The sequence below is a fragment of the Trifolium pratense genome, linkage group LG1 (genome assembly GCF_020283565.1).
Source record: "Trifolium pratense cultivar HEN17-A07 linkage group LG1, ARS_RC_1.1, whole genome shotgun sequence".
Lineage (NCBI taxonomy): Eukaryota > Viridiplantae > Streptophyta > Magnoliopsida > Fabales > Fabaceae > Trifolium > Trifolium pratense.
The window spans coordinates 26,108,986-26,122,055 of record NC_060059.1 but is presented as its reverse complement, the minus strand read 5'-3'; the positions used below and the strand labels follow the sequence as shown (position 1 = coordinate 26,122,055).

General features: G+C 34.4%; 1 protein-coding gene and 1 pseudogene across 1 annotated transcript; both read right to left on the bottom strand.

Annotated features, from left to right (window-relative positions):
* Nucleotides 1–2,078: 2,078 nt before the first annotated feature.
* LOC123891236 lies at nt 2,079–2,585 on the bottom strand (annotated as a pseudogene).
* Nucleotides 2,586–7,135: 4,550 nt separating this feature from the next.
* LOC123902185 (protein phosphatase 2C 32) lies at nt 7,136–12,649 on the bottom strand. Its single transcript, XM_045951851.1, has 4 exons — nt 9,827–12,649; nt 9,117–9,230; nt 8,346–8,610; nt 7,136–7,389 (listed from the first exon to the last, which is right to left on the bottom strand). Exons 1-4 carry the CDS (start codon nt 12,029–12,031, stop codon nt 7,274–7,276), a joined length of 2,700 nt encoding a protein of 899 aa, XP_045807807.1. The 5' UTR covers nt 12,032–12,649; the 3' UTR covers nt 7,136–7,273.
* Between the last annotated feature and the right edge of the window lie 421 nt (nt 12,650–13,070).

Here is a 13,070-nt window from a genome sequence, read left to right as displayed (position 1 = left end):
TTTGGTATGAAAGTGGTTGAATAAATGTTGTTTTAGGCCTTTAATGCCTTCTTGATCATCACCGGTAATAACAATATCATCCACATATACCACAAGATAAATGACTTTGTTCAAAGATGAATGTCTAAAAAATATAGAATGATCCACTTCACAACGAATCATGCCAAACTGTTGAATAACCTTGCTAAATTTTCCAAACCAAGCTCGAAGTGATTGCTTCGGACCATACAAGAATTTTTGTAACTTGCAAACAAGACCGAACTCACCTAATCCTTCAAAAAATCTGAGAGAGCAGTTGATAGAATATTTGGATTTGGCCATCAGGAAATGTCTATGATCGCTCGGCTTTCCGCACAAGGGATTACTCCCATTGTCTCAATGGAGACAACATTGGTGGAGGAGTATTAGTTCTTGGTGAAATTGTTTGAGTCTACCACAGTTTATACTCCACTTGTTCCATCATAGTAAGTCTTCTCTTGATCTTGAAAAGTTTGTGTAAAAGTTAAAGACCTGATGATAAATGAAGAGTATTTAATACTGGAAGTAATTTGGTGTTCAAGGCTTCTAATAATGCATATAATCAAAGATGTTAAAATGCAGTTTCTGTTTGTCAATCTTGAACATTGTAAGTCAAATTATAGTTTGTAGCTTATATGTACTTGTGAAGAATGAAATGTCTAAAATCTCTTTGATAACTTTTAATTCTTCAAATAGATTTTACCATCAAGATTATAAGAGTTTAAGTCTATTTTTAAATTTAATTATAATAATTATATAATTTGTTTATTTTAACATACTCGCACGCACGCATGCACGCACACGCGAGTGTACGCACACACACACTAACATTAAGAATTTGAAAGAGTGAGAATTCAGAGACTAGTTTGGTGGATTAAGAATAGTTTATGGACTATTTATTATATTTATATAGTTCATGGACCAAATTTAAGGTTTACTCTAATTGCAGGCAAGCGTCTTCAAAGATTGTCCATCTTTCTTTTTTTTTTAAGGAAAGTAAATCATTGTTATAAAATTTAGCTTACCAGAGAATATCTATATATATAATTCCTAGATAGTTGTCCAATTGTCTATCTAAACCCTAATCCACAAACCAATAAAAACCTTTCATTTAGCCACATCATCCACTTACATCCATTTAATGTGTGGTACTAATTATAATTATTATTATTATTATTTTTATTATTATTATTGTTTTGGGTTATTTTTCATTTTAATTATTTTGTGTATTTATTCTTTTTTTCAAAATAGTTAATGTTTTTGCTAATAATCTTTTTTCCAATTTTTGTGTATATAATGAGTTGGTCGATTGTCAGGACTATACTTTCTAATATTAGTAAAAAAAAATTAGATAAATTTTGTTTACTAATGGTTCGTATGCCCTGCATGATTTTTATCATATTCGATTTTGAGTATGGGTTAAGTTGGTTTATCTTTGCTCCGATAAGTTTCAAATTAATATAAATGACAAATTCGATAATGAAGTATTTATCCAACTCAGAATCCTCCAATGAGATTTATAATATAAAAAAAAACTTATGTTTACATCAATTGTTTTCCATTGTCAATTATATGTTATCGATCATTTCCAGAGTTATTTTAAAGAATGTATTAAAGATATTACTATCAATATTAACGAAGAAGATACTAAAGTAACTTCAAATGTGATGTATAAATAAGTTTTTTAAATGTATAAACACATATTTAACATACATATCACATTTAGATAACTTATATTGTTACTATTATTTTGATAATAGCTATTGTTTCAATTTTAAATTTATTATTTATACAAATAATTTTTTGATGTTATAGCATACAATAACGCATATGACCCGTGCATCGCACGGGTAAGCGTCTAGTTTGTACTTGTCATTAAATAGTAAAAGTCAACTGAATGATACATAGGATCAATCCCTAATATATAATAATTACTCTAACTGCTCTAACTGTCCCCTGCTTCAGGTTACATTGCATTCTCACCAGCAATCTGAATGCCTTGTAAAGTTGCAAGCACTTCATCCATGGAAGGTCTCATAACTTTGGAAGGGTGAAGCACCTCTATGCTAACGCAGCCACGCCACTTATCATTCCATTTATGTTGGGATCTAAATCAAAACCTAGGATAGGATCCACGAGTTGATCCAAAGCATCATTTTCAATTTTGTTCATAGCCATGTCAGACAGATATTGATCAGCCCTTGTATTAACATAAGGGGGCAAAGATGATACAAGCTCCATCATCACTACTCCAAAGCTTAATACGTCACTTTTACGAGTAAGCTGAGACATCCGATGATACTCAGGATCTATATAACCAAGAGTTTCTAGTGGATATGTTGAAACATGGCTATGACCATTTGGCAAGATAGTCCAAAGTCTCCTAATTTGACATGAAAATCGGTGTTGAGAAGAATATTTCTGGTTTCGATGTCTCCGTGAATGATGTTATAACGATGGATCAATGCCCTAGCTGTCTCCACAGCAATATTCATCCTAGCATTCCAAGGAAGTCTGGCATGTATTACTTCGTCACCGTGAAAGTTTGGTTGTAGTTTTATCTCCATTGAAACGGTTTAAGTCACTTGAACCATGATCCAGATCGAGTTTTAAAACATTGTTTACAACTTGAATAATCTACTTTCTTAACATAATATTAAAATAGTTCTTTTTTTTGTTTGTTTTCACCACAAGTATCCAGCCCACTAGACCTCCTAATTTGGTTCGGGGTTTAATTTTCTATACCCTTTCATTGTAAAATTATTTTACACATGTATTCAATGATATCTTGCCACATCATTTGATGAATGTGACACATAATATATATTAGAGTATTACAAGAATTAGAATGAATTTCTCAATTATTAAAAGAGTGAAATACCAAATAATCCTTGGAATTGCAAGATTCGTCAAATACGACTGCGAGCGTTTAAGGATTCACTGGTTCCATGATGTTGTATGATGAATGGGGTTGATGTCGACTCAAATAGTTAGTCTTTATAAAAATATTATCAAATTTTGGCAACTCAAATATTTTCTATCACAATTATCCCGACCGCTCCGCGATTCTGATCAAGAAATTAGAGAACAAGTTCCCAAGGGAATAGACAAAATAAAAATTGTGAGGAGAACGAAATGATTCTCTTACTTATCGAAACCACAATTGCAGGTTTATCTTCAAATTCCCTGTTTTGCTTGCTCAACACTCTAGCTTCAACTTGGCTCTTTTTCCACTTATGTAATCAACTTCCTTACATTATTACCTAGGTTTTTGCCTTTTTTTTTTGTCAAGTGGCCTAGTGGCTAAAAAATTCACCTTAAATGTGCATAAGTGAAGTATCCCAGGTTCGAACACAGGCTCCTGCACATACAGTGTGATATCCCTACCAACTGAGCTAAGCTCACGGGGACAAGATCATACTATTTCTAAAACCATCATAAAAAAATATGAATGTTAAAAAAAAAAAATCATATACTCTTTTCTGACATTATTTTAAGGGTGCGGTTGATTTGCAAAATACTTCATCTGGTCCTTATTATAATAAGAACTGCACTCAAATTCACATAACTTACCACATTAGGATCAAAGCTTACACCAAACTGACCGCCACATGAGTCTGGATCATTTCCCTGATATACATTAGGCCATAGCCCGTGCACACCAAAACGAGTGGTTGGGTATTTGGTGCATGGTTGTGCCCTGCATAGTGCAGGGGGCCACTGGAGTGAAAGGACCAGATAATCATATATGTATGCTTTTGAAATTGAGAGCATGAGACTCACTAGTAGAGCCTATGAATATGTACTCATTGAGTATATAATTGACAGTAAAGCTTATTGGTTTTATGACCTATATGCTAAAATGGTGATAGAATCAAACGAAGTTGAAGATGATCATACACGGTTCCATTGCCAACATACTCATAGACAAGCATACATGCGCGGCTTCGGAGTGAAGTGCAACCATATAGGTGCACAATATTTGGATGGGCAAGATTAGACAGATTCTGAACTTCTGTGATAAACAACTCATTTGTGTTGTGGTTGTTCTCAATAAGCCTCTTCACTGCAACATGACGCCCATCTTGCAGTAAGCCTTTAAACACAATCGTAGAGGCCCCAAATCCTAGTTGATTTGGTACAACGAAGTTATTTGTGGCCCGTTCGAGATCACCAAAAGTGAAATGCTCAACGCCATAGTTTTCACTTCTCCATATCCATTGAAAGATTCCCACCAACGAAAAACACATTTTTTCAAAGATTGTGTGTTTGAGAAGGAATTGGGCGTTGCTTGTAGATCTAATGACTGTGCGTGGATGCTCGCTTGCTTAAGAGAATGTTGTGTGTTGGTTGTTTGCTTTCCTTCCTTCCTTCCTACTACTGCTTCATTCATCAATGTTCAAATTAATTCATTATTACTATTCATTTTGGTTTCTTTTGCTGATGTAATGTATATTAATGCAGTGATGTTACAATTGTTACGTTTGTGGAATCATCTCATTGTCCATCTAAAAAGTGTTTAACTATCTGCACCCTTCATGCATATTTCAGGCCTCATTACAAAATCTACAGAGCATCTTTGTCAACGGCTGGGCATCACAAATCAATGCATCAGTTTTTGCAAAATCAAACGACAGAGGTACATCGTTGATTCTGGAACAACTTTGTCATACCTTGCAAAAGAGACTTATGATCCCTTTGTTAATGCGGTGAGTTTCATTCAATTATCAAATAACATATCAACATTATATTTTTTTTAATGCTTTATGTAATTTACTTAACAATCATGGCATTGTTTTTGCTTGGTTAGAAGTTTAGCAAACATTATTAGCAAAAATGATTATTTTACTACTGCAGGTACAATACCACAATTTTTGGGCACTATTTTTTCCAGGGAAATAAGTGTTTCTTAATTACTAACCGGTTAGGCTGAACACTTGATACATATTTTATTTTTCAAGATTTCTTATTGCCAATTATGTGCTATAGAATGGATCATCCTGATGCGCCTTGTCTCCAACTCCTTTCTCAGTACGGTGCTTAGTGTCACTGACATTTTCCCTCAAGTGAGTCTGAATTTTGTTGGCGGTGCATCACTGGATTTAAGACCGCGAGACTACCTTATACGGCAGAATTTTATTGCAAGTATTCAAACTTCAAATAGATTTATGACGCAGAACGGAAACACTAGGTTAGCAAAACGCTAAAAACCTAAATGATACCTAAATGACAATGACAATCCGCCACAAACTTGTCAAAATAGGGTTTCGGAGTCCACCGAAGGTTGAGATGAAACTCGAATATTTTTATTGAATGAAAAAAACTGACTGTCAGTCTGCAACCGTTTAGCTTAAATAGGGAAAAGACAAAACCCTAATGGGCCGAAATTAACAAAGCGAAAAATAATAATAAACTAGCTAAAATATTAAATTGCTAAATAAACCCCCCCCCCCCCCCCTCCTACATCAATTTCACTATCAAGATTATAAGAATTTAAGTCTATTTTAAAATGTAATGATGATATAATTTATTTATTTTAACACACGCACATGCGAGTGCACGCACATACACATACTAAGTAAAAAATGTAAAAAAGACAAGATTATTAAAAGACAAGAGTATTATACCATTACTAACAACATCACTTTGTGTTTTAGCGGATCTCGTACTAAAAGACAAGATTGTTGTTTATGATCTGGACTGTCAACGCATTGGCTGGGCTGACAATGACTGTAAGTTTCAGCTACACAACCAGAGATATATATATATATATATATATATATATATATATATATATATATATATATAGTGAATTTCATAGAGCTATCTTTGTTTATTCACGATGTTATATTTGATTCTGATCATGCTGTTAATTTAAATTCAACAATGTAGGTTCCTTATCGGTTAATTTATCTGCAGCAACTGGCACGGGCAGACATGTGAATACTTTCTTTGTAACCTTGGTTTTTTTTTTGTAATGCTTTGTAACCTTGGTTTGCTCCTTTATGTTTTTATAGTGTTTATTTATGCAGCAGTTCTTTACAGTATAATTGTGAGAATTGGAGGTTATATCCAAAAATATTGAGTGGATGCATATATTTTGGGGAATTTCTTTTCCCCGCTCCTCATATCTTCTTGCGCGCCTACAAAATTTCTAAAATATCTCATTTGTTACTTATAAAAAAATTTAAAGCTATTAAATTTTTATAAAGTTCGCTAATTAACGTGTGAACTGTATTTTTCCATAATTTGCTTTTTTTATAAGGTTCACTAGTTAAATTACACAGAGCTAGCTTGTTGTAAAAACTTAGATGGGCCACTGAAGCAGCTATGACATAACATCGACCAATCACGCACACCTTAAAATTCTATAAATTGAAACCATTTTTTTTCATTTTTCAATCGCTCACTCATATGGTGTTTCATTGAAAATATTTTCATCAAGCTGAGAAAATAGTTTGCATTTTAACTTGTGAATGGTGTTACATTAAAAAAAATAAAAAATTCATAGTTTAATGTGTTCTTACACACCTTAATGTCTACTTAATACCTCTCATTCCCTCATCTCTTCTTCATTGCATCTCAGTTTCAATTCCAAAGAAAGAGGGTTCACAATTTAACTAACAACTCTTTCAATAAGTAAAACAGATTGTAAAGCTTCTCCATCGTCCTATTGGTCCTATTGATGACCAGTGACTTCATAGATTCCAACAAAGGCCTCAAAGCAGAGAATGTTGCAAGGCTGGATGAAACACAAGGGCAGTAGAAGGATTTTAGGGTTAAATTTTTCTAATAGGGTCGTTTCTAAAGATTTGAAGGCTTCAATGGATACCTTTCTCGGCCTTTTTGCTAAGATCAAGTGTATCAGTTTAATACTCTATCTGTCTCTTATTATGAGAGCCCTTACAAAAAATTATGGGTATTAAAAAAAGTTGTTGGAGGAGTAATAAAAAAATATTTGAAGGCTTCAATGAATCTTTTGTAATTTTATCACGAGGTACCGTGCACCGCCTTAAAAGGTAGGGCTCAATATTGAAACTAATTATGGTGGAGTACCTTGAGATCCCTACCGCGAAATCAAATATTCAAATTACGGCGATTAGAAGGAAAAAAAATATGAAGAGACTAATTTTGATTTCTAAAAGCACTTTACTTGCCCAAAATTGTTTCAATATCAAGACAAATATGCAAATATGGAGGCACCTAGCCAAAAATTAAAATGAGAATCACTAAAAGGAATGGAAACAAATAGGATTTATCCTGATGATCTCCAAATCCTTCCTTCCAAAGAAACAACCATGACAGATACATCATCATGATATTTCCGTCGATCTCCATGAGGAATATCAAGCAATTCATGGAAGTCCATTCCTGTAAATCAGAAAGAAAATAAATCGTATAAGATATAAATATGAATCTCAAATATCTAATTTACCATCCATAAATACATATAGTCGATGTTTAACGACAGGGAATTCTGGTAGACACAGAAATATCATTGGCTAGGATTGAGATATTTGTCAAATAAATCTGTAATGATTGGGCAGATCTTAAGAATGAAGCAAGAGAAAAATATTAAAACCATCACCTGGTCGGAAACAAACTAAATGTTTAAGTTGCTATGTTGTAAATCAAATTCAGAATAAAGACAAAAATTCTATTATATTTGGTAGACAGTAGAAGGCTTAGATGTGACTAATTACTGAGTTATCCTACATGGCAGCTTACTCTTCATGGAAAAGGATGAAGATTTAAATAATAAAGATGGTTTGGACTAGAATGACTGTGTCTGCGCTTGTGTTGAAAAATGTACACTAAGTTTCACATCAAACTTAATTTTAGAGTAAAACTATCCATATAAATCACTTCCCTCTAAAGTCTAAACTCAAACGGAATTAAGATGTTTGGACTAGAATGACTGTGTGCGCACGCTTGTGTTTGGCTTCTAGATGGGAAGTGTTATAAAATTAACTGTCATCTATCAACTTTATTCTATGCTTCTAGAATCAATTTTGTATCTCCCAAACCTCAGTTTAACTTGAAGTAATAAAAAAATAAACTCAGTTTGAAAAATGTACACTAAGTTTCACATCAAACTTAATTTTAGAGTAAAACTATCCATATAAATTACTTCCCTGTAAAGTCTAAACTCAAACGGAATTAATTTAACAAAATCAAGCTCATTTGAATCATGTTTGTAAATTGTTCGTCCAAACACAGGAAATTATGAAAAACTTGAAATGGAAGCCGAGTTGAAGGTGAAAAATTTGATAAATCTTAGCTGTTACAATAATATCTAAGGGGAGTAGGAAGGCAAAGAAACTGACCGTTCTTTTTAGCGGCACAGAAGAGAAGCTCTGCAATAAGGTACTGTGCGGGATCACCTTCTGGGACATTTTCCATGAACCATGTGACATGGGCAACTACCTCTTCATTGCTGAAATACTGGTAAAGCCCATCTGAGGAGAGTACCAAGAATCGATCACTTGAGGAAAGTCGGTGGTGAAGAACAGAAGGAGTGCAACTTAGGTAGGGAGCAAAGCCGACATAATTAATTTGAAACACCTCAAGTAGAGCGTCATTAAAAGACGGCTATATAAAAAAAACATTAAGGTTAGAAAAGGACTGAATGATTCCATATTAGGTCACACACAAACAGTGCAAGTTTAGTAAAAGTTATACAATGATCCTATCGGTCATTCTCTTAAGCCTGAACTCCAACGATATTTTTGGGTAGATTGAGGCCATATAATTCACAATGTAAACATATTTACATATAGATTCTTTCCACATTTAATACCTACTCCAAACCCGAGGAATCATATATAAAAATGATCAGCCAAATGAATCTTCACAACTACAAGTAATGATCAATTAGAAAATGTGTCTGATGCAATGCAATAATAACATGACGATGAATCCCAACCCGGTGATTTGTATGATTCAAGTGCATTTCTACCATTTTATCCATAAATTTATGAAGGCACTGTTACAGTGTAGAAACCTTTTCTTCATATGTTTTTTGTATGTATGGAAAAATATAGATGCAAGTAGATTCCCTACTTATAAACTATAGACAAAGGACTGCATCAACTGACCCTCTTCAAGAACCCGGCACCAAATGCTCTGGTAACTTTTAAATGTCCTTTCACTCGACCATTTAATATGGCTTGATTATCATCAGGGTGTTCTGCTCTTATTCTGAAAACTTCCTGCAGGAAACAGAAATTGAAGAAAAAAAATTATGACACATTTTATCAGATTTAAAGTTTTCTTTCTAGTAAATAGTTGTATTTTAAACAAATTCAATGACATTTGATTGGAATTCTTGTTAGTGAATGTGAATGCGATAGTCCACAGAATATCAGAATATTTGGCAAAATGACTTGCAAAACAAACTTAGTCTTATCTAGAGAACTGTATACAGAAATTATTTCACCGTTTAGTAACAGTTTATTTCATAATGTTTTAAAAGCCAGTGAAGTTAAAGAAAATCACCAACAGCTGTTCTGGTGCGCATTTGGATTCTTAATGAGAATGTAAAATGACGCTGTTGATCATACTCATCAATTTAGAGTATATGAGAATAATTTTGTTATTAGAAAAGTTAAAAAATTATTATCACAATGTCAACATACATATACTAATTCTAAATAAACAAATTATCAACATACATATGCAGGCACCAAGAAGCCAGACACAATACGAAATTCAAGTCAACCGTATTTGACCATAATGTTTTCAGGTGTCCAGATAATCATTGCAAACTATTCGATTCACCAATACACAGGGAGGATGGGGGACATACCTCTTCAATATCGGTGCTGTGATCTGTAGAAAGCTGCAGAGCCCTCATTTTTACTTTGCAAAAGGATATCTCGCGGTTTTTGTTCATCTTGATAACATGACTGTTATGGTTGTGAATTGGGGACTCCTCTGAAATCCTATCGAGCTCCATGCGTACTAATGACTCTCTAGATCTATTTCTATGCCTCATGTCATCCTTGACAGAACTTGAATTAGGATAACGATCGTTTGATTTTTCTTGAGCCAAAATCACACGACTATCTCCCAAATTCATGACATAAACATCTTGATCCTTCATCAACATCACTAGAACACATGATCCCATTATAGCTTGTTCTGGATTTTTTTTCAGATTATGCTCTGTCATTTCCATGTATGCCTCTTCTGTTCTTTCAAGAGCCCGTGCCATTGCTGTTAAAACCGCGTTATGATCTACTCCAGACCTGCATTTTCTAATAGGTCCTGATGCTTCTATTATTTTCTCGTCAACACGAATTTCCTCCCTATGCCAATCATAACTCCAACGGAAGAGTTTCTTATACAAGGACTTTGGCTTCCTGTACATTTTTTTAATTTTTGCACTGATAAATGACTTCTTTGAATTCTGTCTTGATTCAGAAACAGAAAAAACAGCCTCATGCTCCGGTTTGGTTGAATCAAACCTAGTGCCTCCATTTTCACCTGATGTAGACGGGACTTCATCCTGATTTCTAGAGCCATCTTCTCTTAAACTAGACGAGAAAGATCTTGTATGCCCATCTAGTTTTGACTCCTTCGGAACTGAAGAATCTTTACATTGTGTCGAGTCTGACAAAAAACCTTGTTCATCCCATGATTCCATCTGAAGTAACTCATAAAGCCTCATACTTTTTCTACCTTTCCCGGTCAACTGTCCATGTTGAACCGAATTGGAAACAGTTGACGAGTTACTTACACTATTAGATAACTGGTGTTCAACATTTACATTAACTTCAGTATTCATCTCAACTATTTCACTGTTATTTGATTGATCCTTGATTAACTCAGGACCAGAAGAAGCTTCAAAACATTCTTGATTAGAATTAGTACAAGTATCAGACATTTCTGGCCCACTGCATTCTGGAGCAGTGGTGGATTTTACAGTTTCAGGGACTTCAGGTTTAAGTGGATCTACAGGATTATCTTCATAATCCCAAAGTAAACCTTCCAATTCTTTGTCTAGAAATCTATAAAGATGGCTCATCAAAAAATCAGGAGCATCTGGTCCGCTAAAACCGTCATATATCCCAATAAACAACCACCCTTGTTCTTCAGAAAGCACTACGTGAACCCTATCCTCACCAGCCTTTCCCTGTGCCCACTGCAAATTATGTGTGTGTTTATACTCAGTTTCATATGGTCCAACATCAACACCACAGTTCCTAGAGACTTCCGGTCTACACTTTGCGTCTCTGGAATGCCATGCCAATTGAGTAACCGGTTGAACGAACAACCTTTGCATCCAACTTCCACCCATGGAATGCTTAGAGAACGTTCGAGAAAAGGTGTTCTTCATTGGTCCACTAACACTTCTCATGAGATTTTGTAGACGTGGTCTCCGGCGACCACGCGCAAGCGGAGCTGAAAAGTTGGATTTATCAGTATCATCAAGAGGACCTGACATAACTCCTTTCTCTATTGGCCCAGACATGAAACCACCGCTTCTATCCAACGGACCCGAGGCATAACCTCTCTCCAAAGGACCAGACATGAAACCATTTAAAGGTCCAGAACCACGAGGAACCGGCTGCAAAGGAATCGCAGCAAATGAAGCAGTTCCCTCAAACGATGCAGCAGGTTCCAAGAAATCACCAGCATACAATGCACTCTGGTTACCACCAGTCCTAGCTGTGGAAACATTAGCACTAACAGAAGCCCCCGAAATCGTTTTGAACGTCGTTTCAGGGAAAGTCTTACCCTGCTTATGCAAACCATAAGAATTAGAATGCTCCATACTATCATGCCTAAAGGAACCACTCAAGGTTTCAGAATCAAGAGTACTTGAATCAACCGTAAACCTCTCAGAATTCGACGGACTAATAGCCGGAGATTCAAACATAGTCGGTCTAACATAACAAAAGGAATGACCTAAACCTTCATCTAATGGCTCTAAAAACTCCAAATCAACACCATTTTTGCCATTGAATGGTGCTAAACAGCCAACAACACGAGAAGTGCCGTTACCCATTATTGCACAAAACAAAACAACCCCACTAAATTCCTAAACCTCCCCCACAACCACCCCATTATTAATAACTTCACCATGCATCATCATCAAACTCCAACCCAACCCATATGAATTTTTCAACAACAGTAACATAAAATAACACAAAAAAACACTCTTTACCTCAAAGGGTGCAGATCAAAGCACAAAAAAATTCAATTTTGTAAAAAAACTTTGATCTAACCTCGTGAGTAAACAGAGCTAGATCGAGCAAAGTGAAGAACAGATCTAAGAGTAACATAAACAAACAGAAAAACCCATTTCACGGTTCATTTATAAATATATAAAAATTATATAAAAATTGGTTCTTGGTGGAATCTGAGAAAAAAACGCAAGAAAGAACCGTGACGAGGTTGATTCGATTGAAATAATGAATCATTGAGACATAAGAAGAAGAAGTAGGTTGAGGGTGACAGGGTATAAAATTGAGAATGGAGTATATAGTTAGTAGTAAGAGTGTGTGTTGAAAAAAAGAGGGAGAGGAGAACAAAGATTGAGAGAGACAAAGGGGAGAAAAAAATGTGAGCTTTTTGGCTGCGATATTTAAATAGACTAAATACTAATAATTAAAACCAAATCTATGGGGAAAAAAAAATTAATGTTGGACCATATTTATAAACTTTTGTTAACTCAATTTTTTCTTTTATTTAAGGTCAGATGGCCGAATGAAGCACTATCGAATTCTTATTATAAAATAATTTTTTCTTTGTTATTGTTACTAAATATTTAAAATAAAGTTGGTTCAACAAAAATTGATTTGTTTCTAATTTAATGGTGAAGACAAGCTATTTTAAAAATATAGGTGGTTGGGTGGTGAATCTTTAGTCTTAATAAATTCATCGGTTATAAATATCTTCAATTTTATTTTTAGCCCTTATAAAACAATTCAACAATTTTTTATCTCTCAAATATTTTCTGTCACAACGTTTAGTCTCTACTTTTTAATTAACTCTTGTGTACTTTCATATTTTTGAATGTTTATTTTTATTCATGTTTATTTTTC

Excerpts from the sequence above, each read along its gene's own strand:
- LOC123902185 (XM_045951851.1), bottom strand. The coding sequence starts at position 12,031 with ATGGGTAACGGCACTTCTCGTGTTGTTGGCTGTTTAGCACCATTCAAT. Across the intron at positions 8,611-9,116 it reads GTGCCGGGTTCTTGAAGAGG|CCGTCTTTTAATGACGCTCT; the intron begins GTCAGTTGATGC and ends TTTTTTATATAG. Across the intron at positions 7,390-8,345 it reads CTGTGCCGCTAAAAAGAACG|GAATGGACTTCCATGAATTG; the intron begins GTCAGTTTCTTT and ends TCTGATTTACAG.